General features: G+C 34.7%; 1 protein-coding gene across 2 annotated transcripts in view; it reads left to right on the forward strand.

The window, feature by feature from the left end:
- PKIA (cAMP-dependent protein kinase inhibitor alpha) overlaps window positions 1–23,281 on the forward strand; it is a 97,252-nt gene that overhangs the window by 68,535 nt on the left and 5,436 nt on the right. For both annotated transcript variants that reach the window (XM_032610554.1, XM_032610553.1), the window contains one exon: window positions 21,622–21,799. In XM_032610554.1, coding sequence (XP_032466445.1) covers window positions 21,649–21,799 — 151 coding nt within the window. In that variant the 5' untranslated portion in view covers window positions 21,622–21,648. The remainder of the gene's footprint in view (window positions 1–21,621; window positions 21,800–23,281) is intronic.

A 23,281-nucleotide genomic window follows, 5' to 3' on the forward strand; every position in this document is an offset into this window, starting at 1 on the left:
ATACCAAGTTTTCAAATTCTCATCAATTCAAGAAACTTTGGAAAATGAATTTCATAATTTCCAGAATGAATATTTTGTTTCACTGGCTACCAGGACACCATTCTCTCCTAGATTTCTCCCCTCCTCACTCACCATTCCTTGGCAGTCTCCCTTGGTGATGCCTCCCATCCCTCAACGTCTGTTAGAATGCCCTAAGGCTCATTCCTGGCCCTCTTCACTCTCCATCTACCTTAACTACTCATGAGTTTTAATCTAGTCCCATTACTTTAATGGGAAGATGACTTATGACTCCCCAATTCATACTTCTAGCCCTAACCACTCACCTAACCTCCAGACTCCTAATTCCAGTTTCCCACTAAATATTTCCAATCTATGCATAATAGACATTTCAAACTTAGCAAATAAAACTAAATATTTTGCTTTGATCCATCCATTGCACTCCAGTTTTTCCTGGCTCCATAACTCATCCAGTTGCTCAGGCCAAAAATGTTAGATTCATCCTTAAACTCTCACTTTCCCACAATTCCTATGTCCAGTCCATCAGAAATTCTTGCCAGCTCTAACTTGAAAATACATTCTGAATCCACCTACCTCTCACCTTACTCTTGCCATCTTTACTTACTCCAAGCCATCATTGCTTGCCTCATCTAATGCAATAGGCAGCCTCTTCCACAACCTCCTTGCTTCTTCCCCTCTTGCCCCAATCCTTATAGTCTATAAACAGTACAATAGCCAGAATAATCAAAAAAAACCCATAAATCATATCACATTATTTCACAAGACCCGTTCCCATCACTTTAGGATAAAAATTAAACTTTTTACCTGTCCTACATGCTTTAGGCAATATTTCTTCTGCCCTACTCTCCAAAGTCGGTTACTACCACTATTCTCTCACACACATATCCAGATTTTCTTTCTGCAGTGGTTTTCCCAACATCAGGGCCTTTGCACTTGCTATTCCCTAAAACCTAGAAGATTTTAAAAATCTGTAAGATTCCTCCAAGCAAGATCTTAGAAGGTATTTACATTTCATTTTGTAGAGACATTTGGTAGAAGACATTTTTGCAAAAGATAGATACATTTTACTTTGGCGGCTATTCACACATCTAGCAATTTCCAAGTTGGTTAAATAACAAATGTGAACTGATGAAGCTAAAATAAAAGAACTGCAGTTGGTGAGACCTATGTGTTTTAAACCGTGAACTTTGAGGAGTTGTAGACATGCAAACCACACCATGGTTTCAGTGTTAATGTGTGACAATTAGCTACGGTATTTTCCAAATACTTATTACTCTCTAAAGAGCTTCTGAGCAGGAAATCAGAACAGGGCCTGTGGACCTGAATTTTATCAAGTACCTCAGTTGATTCTGTTGCAAATGGTTTTCAGTCAGCCCTTTGAGAGACACCAAGCTGGGGTATTTGCCCAGATATGATTACCAATGGTCATGCAAGTCACCAGTGAGATACAATCGAGAATCGACAAATGACTGAAAAGAGTGACAAAAGAAGAAGAGGATCCAGTAAGGACCAGTAGAGACGCTATCCCAAGCACTCTTGGCTAGGAGTTTTACAAATGCATTCATATAAATGGACTGATAGTTAACAGCCAAATGGCACTGCATATTTTTTTAAGTTGCTGAGTATTAAAGTATATGGCTAAGCATTATACGTTTTGTTAAATTATATTTTGGTTGCTGTAAAATTAGGTGTACATTGTGTGTCATAGATGTAGGGATATAGATGTGTAAATATATGTCGTTGTTTCAATTCTTCAGCTGATACTTCATAATCTCTTGGTAACTTCTAAATGAAGGACCTCTTCAAATATTGTTTAGAAAAAAAAGATACCTGTTCATCCCTGTCCACCTCCCTTTCTTCAGCCCCTTCCTTGTCCCTTCCCTTATTTATTTTTTTTTAATATCTTTATTGGAGTATAATTGCTTTACAGTGTTGTGATCCCTTCCCTTCTTGAACAAATTGGTCCATTAAGTGAGGTAAAATAACCCTTTGTCAGCATGGGGGAGGTGGGCATTCAAGGAACCGCATGACTTGGCACTGGGTCTCAGAGTCTGAGAAAAGGGGAGAGGATGTCTGCATAAGGGAGCCTGGAGTTGACTGCTGAAGTCTGATTCATGTGAAAGGGCAGCCACATGAGGAAGTGGCCTTGGCAACCACTCTGTACATATAGTCATAACCCATGCCAGATGGAGAAAATGTGTGGGGTGGGAAAGTGGCAGCTACAATAATTTACTTAAATACAGGAAGATTGATCAAATAAGTAAGGATATTAAGGATATGGTAATCAGTGTTATTTTAATATCTGTGGAGGGAGTTAAAATATGAAAAGGGCAAAAACTAGAATGAAAGGGTGTTGAAAGGGAATGGAGGATGTTAATGTGAACACATTATTTTCAATATAGAGACATTATAGAAATAAATATAGACAATATGTATGCATATGTTTATGAATATATGTTTATGAATATGTATAAATGGTTATGAATATGTGTTTTCATATGTGTGTATGTATATATGTACATAAATCCCCTAGCTCTGCCTATTGAGAGTACCTGGGACCACTACTTCCCAAGAGCAATGAATACACCTAGTGTCCGGATCTTGGTTTCTAAATACAGCTCTCCAACTGAAGGAACTAAAGCTCTTTGGAGAAATGGCTGATTCTAGAGCTGCTACAGGGAAAATATAAGATGACCCTAGAACATGTTATTGTTTCAAGAAGTAAGGTATCAGCCATAAAAAGAAATGAAATTGAGTTGTTTGTAGTGAGGTGGATGGACCTAGAGTCTGTCATACAGAGTGAAATAAGTCAGAAAGAGAAAAACAAATACCATATGCTAACACATATATATGGAACCTAAAGAAAAAAAAATGGTTCTGAAGAACCTAGGGGCAAGACAGGAATAAAGACGCAGATGTAGAGAATGGACTTGAGGACACGGGGAGGGGGAAGGGTAAGTTGGGACGGTGTGAGAGAGTGGCATGGACATATATACACTACCAAATATAAAACCGATAGCTAGTGTGAAGCAGCCACATAGCACAGGGAGATCAGCTCATTGCTTTGTGACCACCTAGAGAGGTGGAATAAAGAGGGTGGGAGGGAGGGAGACGCAAGAGGGAGGAGATATGGGGATGTATGTATATGTATAGCTGATTCACTTTGTTATAAAGCAGAAACTAACACACCATTGTAAAGCAATTATACTCCAATGAAGATGTTAAAAAAAAAAAAAAGAAGGGAGATATCAAAGAATAATTGGGAAACATCAAAAGATATAGAAGCTAAACTGAAGGGGTTTCCACTGGACAAATCTTGAACAATCTAAGCCTCAAAATAAATAATGGTAGAAACATATTATAGTCAATTGAATAAAATAGGAGTCTATGAGTTCATACTGATTTAAATCATTAAATTGAATAAATTATGTTTGATGAGGAACAGGATATTTACATAATTACAAAGTGCCTTACTACAGAAATTATTAATAATGAAGGAGAAAAAAATAACTTTACAATGGAGAAGACTGGGTGATACACCTTAATCAAATGAGTAAAATAATATTCCAGTAAGGTTACAAGTTAAAAGTTTGCCAAAATTGTTTGATAGGAAGCAGTGAGAGGACAGAGCTTCACCACTGTGTTATTCCTGCCAACTACACATATCCTGAATAATCATGAGACAAATACAAACAGCTAAATCCTACAAAGTAACTGATCCATATTCTTTAAATTTTTCTAGTTCATGAAATTCAAGGGAAGCCTGAGAAAATTTTCCGGATTAAAAAACTAAAGAGGGCTTCCCTGGTGGCGCAGTGGTTGAGAGTCCGCCTGCGGGTTTGTGCCCCGGTCCGGGAAGATCCCACATGCCGCAGAGTGGCTGGGCCCGTGAGCCATGGCCGCTGAACCTGCGCGTCCGGGCCTGTGCTCCGCAACGGGAGAGGCCACAACAGTCAGAGGCCCGCGTACAGCAGAAAAAAAAAAAAAATTAAAGAGACAGGACAACTAAATGCAACATGTGATGCTGGGCTGATCCTTTTATTATGAAGGACATGATTGGGATATTTGACAAAACTTGAAAGGGGTCTGAGGCTTAGTAGCACTGTAGTAATGTGTCAGTGTTAATTTCCTGATTTTCATGATTATATTTGGATATATGTTTGTAGGAAATACTAGAGGATTTGGGGGAGACATTGCATTGTGTTGGAACCTACTCTCAAATGGTTTGGGAAATAAATTATTCTTATTGTCATTTCAACCTTTCTTTAATTTTTGAGATTGTTAAAAGAAGGCAAAGAAAGAGGAGAAGACCCCTGAGTCAGGTAATCCTCCTTTTCCTGGCGACTCCCCTAGTTAGAAGCTCAGTTTACAATGGTGGTCAGTTTTTCAGTCCATTTGTGCTAATTTCTGTAACTAACAACATAGCATCTTATTTTCTATTTGAGGTTTTTGGATTTTTCCTAATTATGCTTTTGCTTTTTATTCTATCAAATGTCTATGAATTTGATAAAGTCCTCGGTATTAAAACAAAATCAGTAAGATTCATAAAAATAAGTTCTTGGAGAAGTTTATAAATTTCTACCTGCATTCAAATTGGAGTAAGTTGGCAAGAAATTTATAAGGGGAAAATACTCTAAGGAGCACTCCCATTCAGAAACTCAAAATGGTTGCACGTATTTATCCTGTAAGAGGTCTGTGATGAAACAGCAGGATGAAGGCTATATGTCCAAACTTAAATGCAATCTTTTAAATCACCTTTCATGTCAGGCCATGTAAGAACTGGGCAATTCAATATGTAAATTAGAACAATTATTGTTTTCAATAATTTCTCAGGTCACCACTTAGAATAATAAAAAACGTATCTCTAACTCCAAGAAATCTGGACAGTTATTAGTTATTATCATTTAGACAATTGAATAAAATCAGATATGATAGAGGGGCCAGCTGTTGGTAGGTTTAAAAGTCACCCTAGGGGCTTCCCTGGTGGCACAGTTGGTTGAGAGTCCGCCTGCTGATGCAGGGGAAACGGGTTCGTGCCCCGGTCTGGGAGGATCCCTCATGCCGCGGAGCGGCTGGGCCGGTGAGTCATGGCCGCTGAGCCTGTGCGTCCAGAGCCTATGCTCCGCGACGGGAGAGGCCACAACAGTGAGAGGCCCGTGTACCGCAAAAAAAAAAAAAAAAAAGTCACCCTAGGTGATTAATTCATGCAGCAGTGTTGCAGGTCTCTCTTTAGATGAGGCACTTAGAAGTATAACCAAGCATGGCTCTAATTTCATATCTGAGACCTGTTTTATTTAGAGTTCTTTGGCAAGTGCTTGCTCTATGTGTTTTTATAGTCTTTGGTTGTGCTATACAAATATCAAAATTATGAATTAACAGATATGCAAAAGTGAAATCCTAGAAGATAGGATAAACATGAAGTCCTCTAATTATCACTCAAATAAGTTTGGTTGACACAGAACTGGGAATCAGATAAAGACAATAATTCATAATGCTGAAATTAAAATCTTCTAGTTACAGTACAAAAGAAATCCTAATTTGTACCACAAGGTAATGAATTCAGTACTTTTCATTTGCTAAATATTTGCTTATTACCCTGCACCGTGCATATAACACTGTTCCAAAATTTGGAGGGCAAACAGGAAAAACAGAAACTCTCTACCCTCAAGTTGTTTATACTGCAGTCAGTGAAATTTCTCTACTTGGAGATCTTTTAATTCCTCAGTTCATTGTAACATCTTCTTCAGATGAATTGTTTTTTATTTGTTAAAATCAACGTTTAACACTTTAAATAGTTTCTTCAATGTTCCTGATAGTGAAATAGTCATAACGCTAATTTCCAATAGTAATTATAGAGCTGATAGGAGAAATGCTCAAGATTGATAGTAAAGTGATTTCGATAACCTACAAAATGTCTTGAGGTTTCCCAGATAACAACTTGTCTCCCAGACAAAAATGCACTTATTATTTATATTCCAAGCTTATAAAATTTTTTTGTATTTTAATCATATAGAGATTTTACAACATCTTTTAATTCACATTTTAAGATATTTTGTTCAGTAGATTATCTCATTTGGAAACTATTGATTTATATACACATACTATGTAAATATTAGTATATATTTCTCAATGACTAGATCAGTGCTTTCTTAACTACTTAAATTTGTTTAATTCATATTGTTCTTCAGCATTTCTTCTACTCACTGGAGCCTATCCTACTGACTTCAAAAAGCCTGAAAAATCTGAAAATCCCATTTAAAGTAACTGTATGGAAAATCTTTAAAATAACGTATAATAATGGTAGAGAAGAAGAGTAAAAGTTTAACATTGTGCTGAAGATCATTCCATTAATAAAGGGATCAATCAATAATTCTAACATTCAGACATATAATAACAATGAAAAACATTAATCATAATACTGAGCAGTGACACTTTCACTAAAGGGAGATATTAAATATTGTATAGGAAACTAGTATCTGCAGAGCAGAAGTTGGCAACGATTATACATATATTTAAAATATGTTGAAACAGTCATAGACAGTTTTTCTTTTTGGCTGAAAAGAGGCATATTGAAGTGTTTAAGCACTACTTCAACTGGAATAGATATTTAGACGCTTTACAGAAAACACATGATTGCAGAAGAGCAGATATTAGCAGGTGTGTGAATGTGTATGTCTTTAATTAATGCATTTTCACTCATTCAAAATGGAGAAGACTGCCGAATTTACTTTAAAGGTGGCATTGTGATATGTTACAGTTCCACTTTTAGACTTTTGCTGCTGTTGCTGTTCCTTTAGTATTCACCAAAGAGTACCGTCCTGTCATTTATCCAAGTTAAAAATTTAGAAGCAATCCTAGGATTCTCATTATAGGGTCCCCTACCTTCATGCTCCCCACTCAACAAGTAACAGATTCTTGGCTCTCCTATATAGGAAAGCTCTCTCCAATGTACACCTGCTATGTCACTCTCCGGGTCCAGCATCTCTGCCTCCGCCTCCCATTGAAGTCACTTCTAGTTCATTCTGTGCAAGGCCATTTTTAAACCTTCCTTAGTCCTAGGCAATTGCCCTTTTAGAAGCTTTACCCTAAATGTTATCAAATGCATTAAAATGTGCCCAAGTCACATATCCAATATAATTTATAGATAACTATATGAAAGCTGAGTAACATTGCTGTTGTAGTAATATTAGTTGAAAATATTAATTACACAAGTTTTTATCTCAATTTTGCAGATCTTATTTTCCTATTCTGGAGCCATGTTTTTCAGGTGTCAAACAATTTTCTAAGTCCTTCTCAAACTCCTAGTCCCTAGTGAGTGTGTTGTTACTGTCACAGGGTTGAACAGCCCAGACAGCAAGATGTCTGAAGATGAAGACCATCACATGGTTGAGTAGATCAGATACGTGGAAGTTGGAATGCAAAGTGTTTGTAGAAAAAAATATACAAATCAAGGAAGAAATTGCAGTGTCAATTAATATGATGTATATCAGATGATAGTATTAAAAAGCCAGCTTCTGTAAGGATGTCAATAAAATATCACCCTACACAGTAATGTCTCAACACCACAGTATGTGAACTGCTTACATATTAAAAAAAATAGGGATGGCAAACCATCAACAAAAAATTAAGTATAGTATGTTCCAAAATGAATGTTGGAAAATGGCAACTGGTTTTGGAAGTGGTTAAATCACCTATCAGTTTCATGACAATATTTCTAAACCTTTAATATTCCATCTTTAAAACGGAGATAATGAACATTCCTCTTTGATAAATTTGTTGATGAATTTAAAATATACAATTCACATAAACTTCTTAGTGTTGTATCTGGCAAATACTTGATGTTTTTGTTATTATTGATAAATAATTAGTAAACAATAACTGTTATGTTATTATGGTCATTATTACAACTTAGACCAGACCAGAAAATATTACTGAGATTGATTTGATCTTTCATCGTGCTTTTAAAGATGGAAAAGTTAATAATGAGTTATTTTGAGAAGAAATGTGTCGATGTTCTAACGTCCTTGCAAAAACTAAATATTTATTGGATGTAGAAAAAATAGTCTTAGTTTCATGAGAAGGTATAGATTTTAAAAGTATCTTTCCTCCTTGGACTCATAGAGAGCCAGAAAAGGAGATTAAACAAAGGATTTAGAAAGTATAATATAATAAAGAACAGCACCAGCTCTGGACTCTTAATGCTTTTGTGGTTTTGATGTGAATAACCCCAGGTCCCCATTCTGACATCAGTACTACCACTCACTGTGTAAGACATGGTCAAGTCGATTAACCTCTCTCTGCTTTCGTTTCTTCATCTGTAATGTGCAAGTAATATTACTTGTCAGTTGCCAACCAGCAGTACTTCTTCAGCTAATTGACTGTGTCAGCAGGGATGCTGCAAAGATTAGCTAATAAATGATTTATAAACCTTTTGAAATATTAAATAAATGATGTAAAATGCCTTAACAAAAGAAGGACAGAACAAATCATTCCATGCATTAATTCGCTACTTTAGTCATATATATTTTATAAAAAACTTAAAAAGAGGTAACCTTCCATAAAGTGAAAATAGGATAGATTACTTGGAATTCTAGAGTGCTTTTCGTTGCTGTTATTTTTAAAAAATCTCCTGTCATAATTAAGAATACACAGAAGAAAAAATGTATTAGAAGAAATGATTACAGTTCACCTCTTTATATTGATGATAAGTATTCTGAGACAGGAAAATTAAATGAATAAGAATAAAGAAACATGCTTTCTGAGCTATCAATACTTTTACTATTGACAATGGGATAACGCTGACAAATTGACTTTACCAGTAAGGATCTTGAGTATGATGATTAAAAATAAATCTACAATATACATTTTTTCAGATGTAAGAACAACATACAAAATCCTGTGCCAAGCATTCTGAGGGGACTCAAAAATCAAAGACCCAGATCTCAAGGAACATATAATATAGGAAGAAGAGCAACATGAAAATAATTAATTCTTGCATAGTGCCAAATTAAATAAATATTATAATAAAGTTATTTATTTTACCTGGAGATGGGGAGGTGCTGTAGATTATAAACTGGGTTTGAAAGATGAGAATTTTGTTGTTCTTGGGAGAGAAGTTCACTCCAGGTTGAGAAAAACAGCATGAGAAGACCAATAAGAGAACACCAGAGATATAGCAAGTGTTTGCTATGATCTAACTCAATATACATGGGAGAGATAGTATAGGGGAAAAATCTAGTAAGTTAGGTTGGGTTCACATTCTTGAGGGCCATGCAAATAAAGTTACAACTATGTTTTGAGGGTTCCCAGGAGCCACTGAAGATTTTTGAGCAGTTTATGTTTAATAAAGTTAATTCTGGCGAAAGTGTAAAGGGTAACTTGGAAAAGAATAAGTTTAGATAAGTAAGTAGTTACCCTATAATTGCAATAGTCAAGAAAAAGATGATGAAGGGAGTGACCAAAGAACGGAAATGAAGAATACTGAAGAAGCACTGAATGGTAAAACAATGAGGTTTGAGAATTGATTAGATGGGAAGAATTAGTGAGATGGAAGTAATTGAACACAATTCTAAGATTTCTATTAATATCATGGATACCTAAGAAAATAGTAGTAATATACACTAAAATAATAAGGTTAATAAATAGTTTGGGGGTGGAGGTAGAGACGCAGCAAAGAGATTCCATTTGAACTTACTGAATTTGAGTTTTTAAGGACAAACATGGGGGAATATCCAATAGGCAGCCAAAATTCCCAAGCTACGCTTCAGAAAAATATCAGGCCCCCAAATTATAGATTTCATAGCCGTCTATAAACAGTTGGAAATTAAGACAATAGGGGTAAATGGGATTACCAAACAGAACATAAAGAGCAAAAGAGAGAAAATATATTATTTAATAGTTAAGTGAGGGAAAGGGCAAGAAGAAATATAAGAAGATTATGAGGGAATCAAGAGTACAGTAACTATCAGAGCCAAGGGAGAAAGATGTTTCCAGAAGAGAGGAATAGCAGTGTAAAATGTTGTACACAATTTGATATAGATGATTACTGTGAAAAGCCTATTGAATTTTGTGATTAATCTGTAATGGTTTTTCTCTGAGAAAACAATTCTGGTAAATTGATAGATATGTAAGTTAAATTGCAAAGGAATTAAAAATAAAGCATTGTAAAGGATGCAGGAAAATTAGTATCTACCTCTTTTTCTGTAAGTTTGAGAGTAAATGAAAGTAAAAGGTGAGTGACAAAAAGAACAGAGCTAAAAGATGAAATATATTTTATAACAGGTAATATGTGAATAATTTTATAGGCATTGGAGAAGCAGGGAAAAGAAAGACTCCAGAAGCACAAGGCAGGATTGAAGGAAAAATAATAGGAGAGAAGATAGAATCAAGAGCACCAGTCAGGTATTAATGTGGCAAAAGGACTCAAATAAAAAGATGGCAATTTTGATGTGATGATAAAGAAACAGCAATTGAAGGAGTTTATGTAGGATGACGTTGACATTCTCCATAAATTCATTAGGCAAGATTTTCTATGGAGTGAAAGAAGATGAAATACAAGTGAGACTTAAGAAACACAAATAAATGAAGAAATTGCTGTATTTAAGGATGGTGAACGGGTCAGCCAGAGTTCAGCAAAGGAATTTATGAATAGTTTTGAGGTTACTTGTTGCCTAATTAGACAGTGAAAATATTTTCTTAAGATAGCCTGTGCTTCTGGCTTTATAACATTTTTAGGCTTTATAACATTTTAGGCTTAACAAATCAAAAAGTTTTGATTTGTTAAGCACTGTGGAAAGAAAAAAAAAGGATTTGAATCTGGGCTAAAGGAAGTTTCAGAGAAGAAGTTAAGTAATAATACAATTGACTAGGTCATGAATTTACAAAAACAATATGAAAATGTGCCCATGTCAAAACAAGGAGAAATATATATATAATCTTGAATGAAGGCATAAGGATCACAATTATCACATTACTGGGGATCAGAGATGAACTGATGAATAGAGAGAAGGTTGAGAATAATAACCATTAGTATCAAATGTTGGACATTTTTGAACTTGAGAATTTTTATTATACACTGAAAATCAGGGAAGAAGTGACAAACTGCCCCCAACAAATGTAGATGGGTTATTATTTCTAGTAGTATTAGTCAAAAACTTACTGTGAAAACCATCAAAGACAGCCTATTTTTTCTCATATTAGGCAAAATTTATTCTAGCAGTATTTTGTGATTTAAAAAGTCAATACCTTGGATTTAGAACAAAAGAGGGTTTGACTTCTTAGAGTTAATATGTGTTGGCATCATTCTGTGATACAACTCAGTATATGAGATTACTTTTTTTAAGTGTGCTTTTGATAGAACACTATCCAAACTCTTCTAAAGGACAATACGTGTCCCATTATACCAAATGGTATTCTAGAGCATGCAGTGTCATGATCTGGCGCAGGATTTATAATCATGCCTTAACAGAGGAGACTTGTGTGGAAATTTTCAAATTGTTGTTATTAACAGGGTATGGTTCTTGATTTCTTCTTTGTTGTCACTTACTCCAAAATGTGACTAGAATATAGCCCAATTCAAGGAAAAGGGGAACTAAGGTAGCATCAAGTTCTGGCTCCCTGTCCTGAGCTCATGAGACTTAATTTGAAGCCCTCTGATTTGTGAGATTGGCGGGTTGTTCTCAGAAATAAGCTATTAGATTGTTTGTAAGCCTGAATTAGATAAATAAGTAATATTCTTATGCAGGAAAAGAAAAGAGAAAAAGATAGATAGTATTGTACTTAGCATGGAAATAGCTGATTATTTCCAGAATATTTTAGGAATCAAAAACTTGCTTAGTTACGTTCTTTACAAAAGGGTTCCCTTCTCTAATCCGTAGTGTTTGTCGGATAGCTTCCTGTTACTGTGTAGATCAACAGTTCTCAAAATTTGGTCCCCCAACTCCTGCATGTCCCCAATGACCCTTTCAGTCATTCCCTGAGATACTTTCAGTGGATTCACAAATTTAAAATAATTTTCATAATAATACTGATGCTATTTACCTTTTTCACTTGGCTGCCATTTGCACTAATGGTGCAAAAGCATGGTGGGGAAAACTGCTGACACCGTAGCATGAATCAAGTCAGTAGCAGCAAACTACTAGTAAGCCTGGTATTCTTCACTGCCGCACACTCAGGGTTAATATTTTTAAAATGCAAGATGTACCTAAGAATGTACTTGATTAAGGAGTAAAAATATACTAATTTTGTCAAATCTTGACCCTTGAGTAGAGGTCTTTTTAATACTCTGTATGATGAAATGGTAAGTCAGTGAAGATGTACCAAACTGCATGGTTGTCTCAAGTAAGTACTTGTGTGACTGCTTGGGTTGAGAGCTAAATTAGCCACTTTTCTCATGGATCACCATTTTTACTTGAAAGAACAACTGACAAGCAAACTGTGTTTTTTTCAAACTTGGATATTTGGCAGAGATTTTCTTGAAAATGAACAAAGTGAGCTTGTCACTTCAAGAGAAGCAAAATCCAACTGTATCTGTTGCCAATGATAAAATCTGAGCTTTCAAATAAAAATTACAATTTTGGAAAACTTATTATCGGCCCCTGTGAACTTGTCAGTTTCTCAATTCTTAAAGAATTTTCTGTTGAGATAGGTGGCATTACTAACAAATGTGATATTGTATAATGAAATAAGCTACTATTTGGAAATTTTGCATAACCTAGTGAACCAATATTTTTCCAAATGACCAATACCTGATATTTTAAAAATACACATGGGCAAAAGATCCATTTAAGTTGCAAAGTAGACAATAGATTTTAATAAAACAGTAAGGGAAGCATATTGATATGGTTTTAGATTCCACATTGCAAAATTTAAAAATCCATAATTATCTGAAAAAGCTATTAAAATTCTCCTCACTTTTCCAACAAAGAAATCTGTGTGAGGCCAGATTTTCTTCATATACTTCAACTGAAACAACATATTGAGACATTGAATGCAGAAGCAGATATGAGAAACCAGGTATCTTTTATTAAGCCAGACATTTGCAAAACTAAGCCAGAAAATTTCAAAATGTAAAACAATGCCATTCTTGTCACTATTTTATTTTGGCTTTGGAATATATATTTCATTTCACTAAAAATATATTATTTACTGAAACGTAATGGGCTTTTTATTTATATTTTAAGTGAATAAATATTTAAAATTTACAGTCTTAATTTCACATAGGGTAAATATTGGCAGATATAACTATATAAACAAAATCTCATTCGGGTTCTCAGTAATTTTTGATAATGTAATGGATATCTGAGGCCAAAACGTTTCAGAAACACTAATGTAGACCAAGTCTTAAGCACATAGGAAACTACTCAATGACTTTTATCAAACTTCACATGATTTCATAAAGTAACAATGGAGAAGTCATGTAACTGCATTTGTAATAATGGTAGAGGAAGAATTTTCCTTCTCTTTTTAAAAAAATCATACCATTTATATTAGAGAGAAGACTTCAGTGCCTGCTGATGACATTCTCTCCATTCTTTCTTCCAAGTCTGTGAGTCTCATTTTCATGTGTCCCCATTTACAGGAGTAAAATTAGCATGTTATCCAGTCACCATTTGGCTCATGACTCAATGTCACTATAAAAATCATTTAAGCAGCTTCATAGACCCAACTTCTTTTAGAAACATCTATGCGGACACTTCAATTTGTTTAATACAGGAGACGTAAGTACATACTTTTTCTAGCCTCTTGCAGTCTATCTAAATCTATAAATTATGCTAGGGTGAAATCTGGTTTATCCTCTCAATTTGTGTAAATGATATTTAAAAAGATAAAGGACATAAATAAGGGAAAGACCAACACAAATTATGAATCTCAGTTTAGAAATCCATAATACAAACAAAACAATTTTAGAATACCAATATACTGTTTCCTTTGTTAAAGAGGGAGAAAGTGAGACTTTTTTAAGAAGGGGAAAAAGAAAGCAAGGTTATTTCTTAGTCATGAATTTTTATTGGATTTTTAGTTATCAATATTTAGAAATTTATGCTTTAAAATTTAATCTAATTTTAAATAGTACAGTACTTAAATAATAAAATGTCTTTTCCTCCCTCTAATCAGACTTTGAATATTAGTATAATTAGCTCTTGTATATAACTAGATACAAAAAATAGCACCATATTATCTTGGTTATATCCAATACTACCATTTTGTCGTGTCTAGAAAATTCTAATTATAGCAACATAAATAGGAAGCTTTAGTGAAGAGTCAAAGCCCACTTTTGGTAAATTTTTCCAAGTTTTATTCTGATTAGTTTATTATGCATAAGGCCAGAATGTGTGCTAAGTGCTACTCTATTAAATCTCTACCAGCTGCTGACACTTACTAGACTTTTTTTTTTGACTTTTGTCATTTTTGGGTGAACATCTGTCAGCCATAGTCATTTGGCAACAGTTTCCCCAGAATTTCTAAGCTAACTACAAGCCATTATACAGTGATTATATTGGTGTAAAAGTTATTTCCAATCTCTGGTAGTCATATCAATAAATTGAAAAGCTGTGTCAAGATGTTTAGCTGAAAGGAAAAAAACATAGCTGCCATGCATGTAAAAATTACTGTTTTTGAGCACCTAATGGGAATTCATTAAGGAAGTATAATCATGGAGAGAGAGAAAAAGATACAGAGTTTATAACATGTATATGTTTTGTTTCAAAATGTAATTATATTCTTCATGCATGTATTGAAATATGCGCTATTTGTCAGCTATCGTTCTTTTTACTGAAAATTAAGTTTATTGTCTGGAGAAAACAAATCTAATAAAAGTGAAATACTACTTTATAATAATAATTATTATAATAATAATTATAATGGCTACCATAATTGAATGCCCAGTACTTTCTATGTTACTTTAGAGGTTTACAATAAGATGCACATCAATCTAGCAAGTATATTTCATAAATGCTTAAGAAGAAAAGTTTACAGAATAATCTATTCTCACAATTCTCATTATTGTCTTTCACTAAATCCAACTGAAATCTAGATACACACATTTCAAAGATGAACACAGTATACACATACATCTCTCATAACCCTGTTTCTTCTTCCATGTGCTCATTACTTAGGAGTACCCTAACTGAAAATTCAAATTAAGTTTTTGGTTCCCCTCTTATAAATAGAATTACCACCATCACAGAAATTAACATTCCCAGATATACAAATCATAATGCAAATCATCCTTTTAATTCATATCTTCTCATGGAAAATGTCACCACTTTTTTCTGTCTCACTCTGATATTTCAAATCTTCTTAAAACTATTATCAGCAAAGTGAATTAGATGTAAACTCCCACATACACGAGTATTATTATGACAGTCTACATTTTAAAAAATGATAATGGCAAAAAACAAGGAACTTTATTGCAAAATACAGTGTTCTTTATGCAAAGCCCACAGAGCTGGGTTCAAGTCATAGTTCCGTGTGTTATTTAGCAGTCACTTAACATCTCTGACTTATTTTCTTCAAATGAAAATGAGGATATTTTTGCCTACTTCATAACATTGTTATCAGATGAGAAATAATAGCAGTTGTGCTATTTTTAAAGCCTATGTTTTAAAAAGCCATAAAGAGACTAAGAATGAAAGACAATAACAATGACTTTGAGATGAGCTTATTCCTGTAACCTACTTCACCTTTTTATCAGATATATTTGATAGATATAAGAAGGTCAATGACTGATTCTAAATTTCCACAAAATGTGCCCTTATTTCAAAATGTGACCATAGAAAGAAATCGGTAAAGATATCCAATTCTAAATCTTTAAAGTAACATAGAAACTAAGTACTGTGTTGGTTAATGGTAGTGGAGTAGGTAATGAAAATATCATTATAATAGCACCGAATTACTCAAGGTCAAAAACTTTATGCAAATTTGTAGCTTACTCACAGACAGGCAACCTGGTAAAACAGAAAGAGTGGACTGGGATTTTCATTCCAACCACTTAATTAATTATCTATGTGAAGATGGGCAGATCACTTGAACTATCTGGTCCTCAGATTTTTCACCTATAAAACCTTCCAGAGTTTTAGGATTTGGTGATTTAGTATAACCCACGGATAGGGAAATTCTCTGTGGCTACTGATGAAAGGTGATTAATGTATTTCTTCCTCATTGTTCAGTTCTATTCAACATACTTTTATTCAGCACTGATTATGTGCAAAAGGCTCTACTAAGACTTCTATGTAGTTAAAATATTAACAAAATGCATTTCCTGTCTTGTCAGAACTTGTGATCTGTCTAGAAGGAGAGGCAACCATGATGCCAGTTAGAATTTTAACGCCCTGTACGGGCACAAATCAAGGCCTGTGGGAGTGCTAGGTGAAGAGATAGGGGAAAGAAGACAAAGAGAAAATGGCATTCGCTGAATTTTGAGGGCTAAATCCATTTCAACAAGCAAGTTTGTCAGGAGAAGGCATTCCAGGTTGAATAACAGACTTGAGCAAATGCACCATCAGAGAAACTCTGGGAAAACACTGCATTTTTCTGTAGTGTACCAAGTATGAGAGTGAGTGGTTAAAGTTAAAGCAGCAAAAGTGGGTTCTTTTCAGACTGTGGGAAAACTCAGCAATAATCCTGGTAAGAGCTTTTTCTGTGTTTTACAGAGAATAAATATGAGTGACATCAAATAGAAACCAACATGACCTGGCAGATGATTAGACATGGATATCAAGTGAGAGAAATAAGTCAAAATATGCCCCAACACAGCGTATTAATGAAGCCAGTCTTCTCTATTTATGTGTTTTGTTGTCTTATTTTGTTTTATTGAATTTGAAATGTTTGTGCAAAACCAAGTGGAAGTCCCTATTCAGCAGGCAGTTGCTCTTGTATGTGAGGACCTTGGGAGAACATTCTAAATAGCAGATGCAGACGTTTGTATCATCCATAGTGAGAAATTAGAAGCATTGGGATTAGATGAGTTATTCAAGTAAGAAAGTAAAGAAGGTCAATGACTGATTCTAAATTCCTACAAAATGTGCTCTGATTTCTAAAGGTGACCCTAGAGAGGGAAGTCTGTAAAAAATACAAAGGTCAAATGGGATGGAACCAGGATAGTAAGGGATCATGAAAGCTAAGGAAGTGACAGTTTTTTTTTTTTAATCAGTACTTACCCACCATGTGCCAAACACTGTGTTAGTCTCTTGAGATACATAATCCAAGTAAATTCTCATAATCTTGAGAATTAAGTATATCTATCACAATTTATAGATAAAGAACTGAGTACAGAGGGATTAGACATAGAATAACAAGTAAATGGAAAGTCTAGATTCAAATACAGATAAGTCTGATTCTTATAATTATTTTTCCTCTATAACTTTTAATATATGCTAGGGGAGCGTTTCAAGGAGAATGTAATTGGCAGTGTCATGTGAGCTCAAACAAGATAGACACTCACAAGAACATTTAACACTAAGCGGTTACTTAATGTTAATACAGATCATTTCAGTGATCTATATGAAAGTAGTCTCTGTAAAACATACTATATAAAGGCCAATGGAATAGAAAAATTCTAAAGGTTGGTTCAAGGAAAGTGAGAAAATAAAAGTAGTTGAACCCTACTAACAAGTTTAATGAAGGAAAGAGAAGGTAGTGCAAAGATTTATGAAGGTCGAGGAATGGGTATTTGGTTGAATGGTTGATTCATTTTTTTTTTAGTAAGGGAAGACTTGAACATGCTTATAAACTTGATGGAGAAATCCAGAGGAGAAAGAAGACTCAAATTATTGAGAAAAAAATGGATGGAGAAAGGTCCTACAGGAGGTAATAGGAAATAGAATCAATAGCATGCCTTAAAAAGAAAGCAGCTAGTTCATCTAGAAAAGAAACAATAGTGATTTACAGAGAAATGCATTTGAGAAAGGAAGAAATGTAAGAGAACTTGCAGCAGATGTCCTATATCTTCCCCAAGAAGGAAGATGCAAAGTCATCTCTTAAGGCAGGTAGTGTCTGGCTGTGTGGACTACAAAGGGTTTGGAATCCTTCCCACAGAGAGAAGCCATACAGAAGAGTCAAATAGAAGTGAACAAAAGAATTTCCGTTCAACTCAGAGTGTATACTAATAATAGAGTAAAAATGTTTAGTTGAGCCAATTGGCACAATTTTATGACTTTTTTGGTAACACTTATCCACCCAGTAATGAGATCAGAGAAAGTGTACCGTGCTGTTTTCCAGGTGAGGCTTAGGAAAGTCAAGGTGACGGTAGACCAAAGGGACTTCTTGATGCTAATGAGAAGCTACACGAAACGGTGGGCAATTGATCCAGACTGGGCCTAGAGGAAACTAAAACAAAAAGGGTTAAAGGAATTAAAGATATGACCAGTGTGAAGAACAGATTCATTATGAGTAAGAGGAAAAGAAAAAAATTGGTGGTTATGGTCACAGAAGGGAATTTCCAAATTCAAGATTCTAGAAATGATACAGTTTTGAGTGATCATTGTTTTTACACTTTCACTTAAAGTGCCATTGATGATTATGTCATCCAGCTGTCCTGCTTTACTTATTAGAAAATGGAAGGCCAGGAGGTCAAGTGATTTTCTGTCACTCCATGACCCAATGTCAGGGGCAGGACTAAATCCAGGATCTTCAGAGGAGCATTTGGAAATTTTAAGTAACATGGTAACAACCATTAAATCATATTCCCATGAAAAAGAATGATGGATATAGTCGAGTGATTGGAACCATAATATAGTCACAGTAAAGCATGCAGTATTCATATATTTCCTATTTCAAAACTTGTATTGTGCTATTCCTCCCTCTTTCCTCTTTTGGCTTCCTCTTACAGAAGAGAGAGTATAAAAGTTTTCCCCAGATTAAATTAATAGCTCCCTCATTATGCACTGGGAGAACTAAGCTTTAAGGAAAGTGCTACTGATGGCCATCCTGGATTTCACTGTAAATGGCATCAATTTATTTCAGAGTGACAGTGTGCATGTCCATGATAGTGTATGGGTTCTACCATTTTTGCTTCTTCCACATTTCATATATTTTGAAAAGACTCCTCTCTCTTGACTATTGGCATGAGTTTTTAATCTTAAACTATAGTAAAATGTAATTAGAATGGGTAAGACAGGAATAAAGACACAGACCTACTGGAGAATGGACTTGAGGATATGGGGAGGGGGAAGGGTGAGCTGTGACAGGGCGAGAGAGAGGCATGGACATATATACACTAACAAACTTAAGGTAGATAGCTAGTGGGAAGCAACCGCATAGCACAGGGAGATCAGCTGGGTGCTTTGTGAACGCCTGGAGGGGTGGGATAGCGAGGGTGGGAGGGAGGGAGACGCAAGAGGGAAGAGATATGGGAACATATGTATATGTATAACTGATTCACTTTGTTATAAAGCAGAAACTAAGACACCATTGTAAAGCAATTATACCCCGATAAAGATGTTTTCAAAAAAATGTAATTGGAATGTTTAGGAATAGGAGGGAAATTGTGTTACTTTAAAGTCCTGTTTAAACAAAATTAATCCAACAGAAATTCATTATTCATATCTTAGTATTCATGCCTCTTTTGACCTTCAGGAAAGAATATGAGTTTTTAACATAGAAAAAGAAATGAAAGATTTACATTTTTCTCCCTCAGAATGGGAGAAAATATTTGCAAATGAAGCAACTGACAAAGGATTAATCTCCAAAATTTGCAAGCAGCTCATGCAGCTCAATAACAAAAAATCAAACAACCCAATCCAAAAATGGGCAGAAGACCTAAATCGACATTTCTCCAAAGAAGATATACAGACTGCCAACAAACACGTGAAAGAATGCTCAACATCATTAATCATTAGAGAAATGCAAATCAAAACTGCAATGAGATATCATCTCACACCGGTCAGAATGGCCATCATCAAAAAATCTAGAAACAATAAATGCTGGAGACGGTGTGGAGAAAAGGGAACCCTCTTGCACTGCTGGTGGGAATGTGAATTGGTACAGCCACTATGAAGAACAGTATGGAGGTTCCTTAAAAAAACTACAAATAGAACTACCATATGACGCAGCAATCCCACTACTGGGCATATACCGCGAGGAAACCATAATTCAGAAAGAGTCATGTACCAAAATGTTCATTGCAGCTCTATTTACAATAGCCAGGAGATGGAAACAACCTAAGTGTCCATCATCGGATGAATGGATAAAGAAGATGTGGCACATATATACAATGGAATATTACTCAGCCATTAAAAGAAACGAAATTGAGTTATTTGTAGTGAGGTAGATGGACCTAGAGTGTGTCATACAGAGTGAAGTAAGTCAGAAAGAGAAAGACAAATACCATATGCTAACACATATATATGGAATCAAGGGAAAAAAATGTCATGAAGAACCTAGGGGTAAGATAGGAATAAAAACACAGACCTACTAGAGAATGGACTTGAGGATATGGGGAGGGGGATGGGTAAGTTGTGACAAAGCGAGAGAGAGGCATGGACATATATACACTACCAAAAGTAAAATAGATAGCTAGTGGGAAGCAGCCACATAGCACAGGGAGATCAACTCAGTGCTTTGTGACCACCTAGAGGGGTGGGATAGGGAGGGTGGGAGGGAGGGAGTCGCAAGAGGGAAGAGGTATGGGAACATATGTATATGTATAACTGATTCACTTTGTTATAAAGCAGAAACTAACACATCATTGTAAAGCAATTATATTCCAATAAAGATGTAAAAAAAAAAGAAATGAAAGATATACATTTGATGATGTTTTGTTATTACATGTATCTCATATTCTACCTTGAAAATATTTTCTTCATTAAGTCTTTAATTAAGTATGTGTGTTACCAGGTCTGTTTGGGGAAACTCACTTTCATTGAGTCCTTTGTAATTTTGAAGATTTTATTTCAAAGTTTCAGTCAAGAAAGATTATTATTCCTCCCAAGGAATGACTTACCAAGTAAGCAACAAGGGAGCTGTGCTCTGGGACTGGGAGTGGTATTTGGTCACTGGCATTTGGTCACTGGCATTGTTTAGAATTGCTGGTGCATGATGATAATAAAAAGCAAACCGGATTTTGGTCAATTTCATTATTGTTCTTAGGTTCTCTGCAGACAATGCCCTTGCTTACTGCTCCTGTCTAGGGTGGAGCACTTCCACTCCACCTCCCACCACTTTGGTGAGCTCAAGTTCTTCTTTCTGGAGTTGAAGACTGACTAAAATGGTATTAGAGAAGGAGAATTTTATGATCTAAACTGGGTGTCCACAAACTATGGCACGCAGGCCAAATCTGGCCTTATGCCTATTTTTATAAGTTTAGTTTATTACTTTTATTTTTAATGTATTCTCTTTGAGTACTTTTGTCCTACAACCATAGAGTTGAGTAGTTGTATAAAGACTATATACCCTCAAAGCCTAAAATATTTACTATCAGGCCCTTTACAAAAAATGTTCCCTGACCCTTGATCAAGAATCAAAGCATTACTTGCTTTGTGGACATGTAAGCAAGACAGTTATTTCACATCCATATTATAGGTCAGTAATTTAACAAGTATCTTTGTTAAATGCTTACTATTGACCAACATTATATTTACCTATTAATTTTTCTCTGTTTTGTAGCTCCTGCTATGTGGATATTTGTTAGCAATGACTGATGTAGAAACTACATATGCAGATTTTATTGCTTCAGGAAGAACGGGTAGAAGAAATGCAATACATGATATCCTGGTTTCCTCTGCAAGTGGTAACAGCAATGAATTAGCCTTGAAATTAGCAGGTCTTGATATCAACAAGACAGGTGAGTTGTTTGACATCCATCTCTATGAACATGGAATGATTTGCAGCACTTCACTAAGTAGGATTAAGTCATGAAAAAACACCTTTGAAAGTAACATAATAGAAAGTTATAAACAGTCTAAGGCAAGATAAAAGGCAGGTACTAATCTCTTAATCACTCCCACTCTGTTTTCAATGACTGCACCTTACAGGGTTTCCCACTCAAATGCAGAATCCTTAATCTGATTTTACTAATGCCATCAATAAAACACATGAGTTTTTTTTTTTTTTTTAATCCTAATCTCTATAAAAGCTCTGAAATATCTTATGTAGAACATTTAACAAAGTTGGAGCTCCTACCTTTGACAGTTTGGCCACCTGTAACACTTAATAGCATTAGATATTTAACAAGATTCACAGATGAGTCAGACAGATCTCGATTCCAAGAACCATTTCAAAATAAAAGGGTCTCCAGGACCATTTTTCTTGAGAATGGAAGTAAAATAGTCTATTACATAAATAAGTCTTAGGTAAGAAGTTCTTTCAGTTTTCCTTTCATGATAGACTGAGTTTGAAAAATTTGTCTTAACTATTGGGCCTCTAACTCCTACCCACCAAATCTAACTTTACCAATAAAAAAGTAAAATAAGCTTGATATGTCAAAGTACAAAGTGCTGAAACCCCTGATGGCTCTTCCATCCATAGCTTTTGCAAATATCAAAGCTGAATGTATTTCCCTGAAAAACACTTGTGCAAAAAATAATCTTTAAAAGTAAAAAGGAGTTCACAATTAAGGAACCACAGTGTTATATATGTGAAAAACACTGGTCAGTTTCTGACTCTTGGTAACAGCTTGATAATTCTTTGCTATTGGAATTTTCATGGCAAAGCCTTCCAGTTATTGGGAAACTGAGTCAGAGTATATATATATATATATATATATATATATATATATATATATATATATATGTTAATGAAATAGCTCAGCAACATTACCTTAAAATACCTACTGACAGAACTTTATTCAATGACTACAGGTCAGCAGGTCATAGATTGGTCTTTTAAAACTCAGGTTGAAAATAAAACTTTAATAATCACTTCCATGGAGTATATAGACTGATGTATATTTTACATTTTGTTGTTTCTCTGTTACTACCAGGAGTTAATTTTCAAAATAGCTCTGAGAAAGGCTATAGGGAATTATTCCAATTTGGTGGCATGAAGTAAGTAAATATAATTTTTCTGCAATCTTTGAGAATTTACTAATCTTTTTCATAAAATTTGTGTTTTATATGAATACTCTATTTTAAATAATCTGCATTAATTTTAGCCACTCTTACTATGAGGACATTTTTATTCATAGTGTAGTTTAATTTCTTCTTTTTTTGTTTTCACTGAAATTAAGACCCATTAACCTCAAGACCTTTCTTATACAAGAGACTATAGTCTCTTAACATAGTCTATTAGACTATGTTAAAATTTAAATAGGTTGACATTTTATATT

Source organism: Phocoena sinus, chromosome 17 (genome assembly GCF_008692025.1).
Source record: "Phocoena sinus isolate mPhoSin1 chromosome 17, mPhoSin1.pri, whole genome shotgun sequence".
In the NCBI taxonomy this organism is placed as follows: domain Eukaryota; kingdom Metazoa; phylum Chordata; class Mammalia; order Artiodactyla; family Phocoenidae; genus Phocoena; species Phocoena sinus.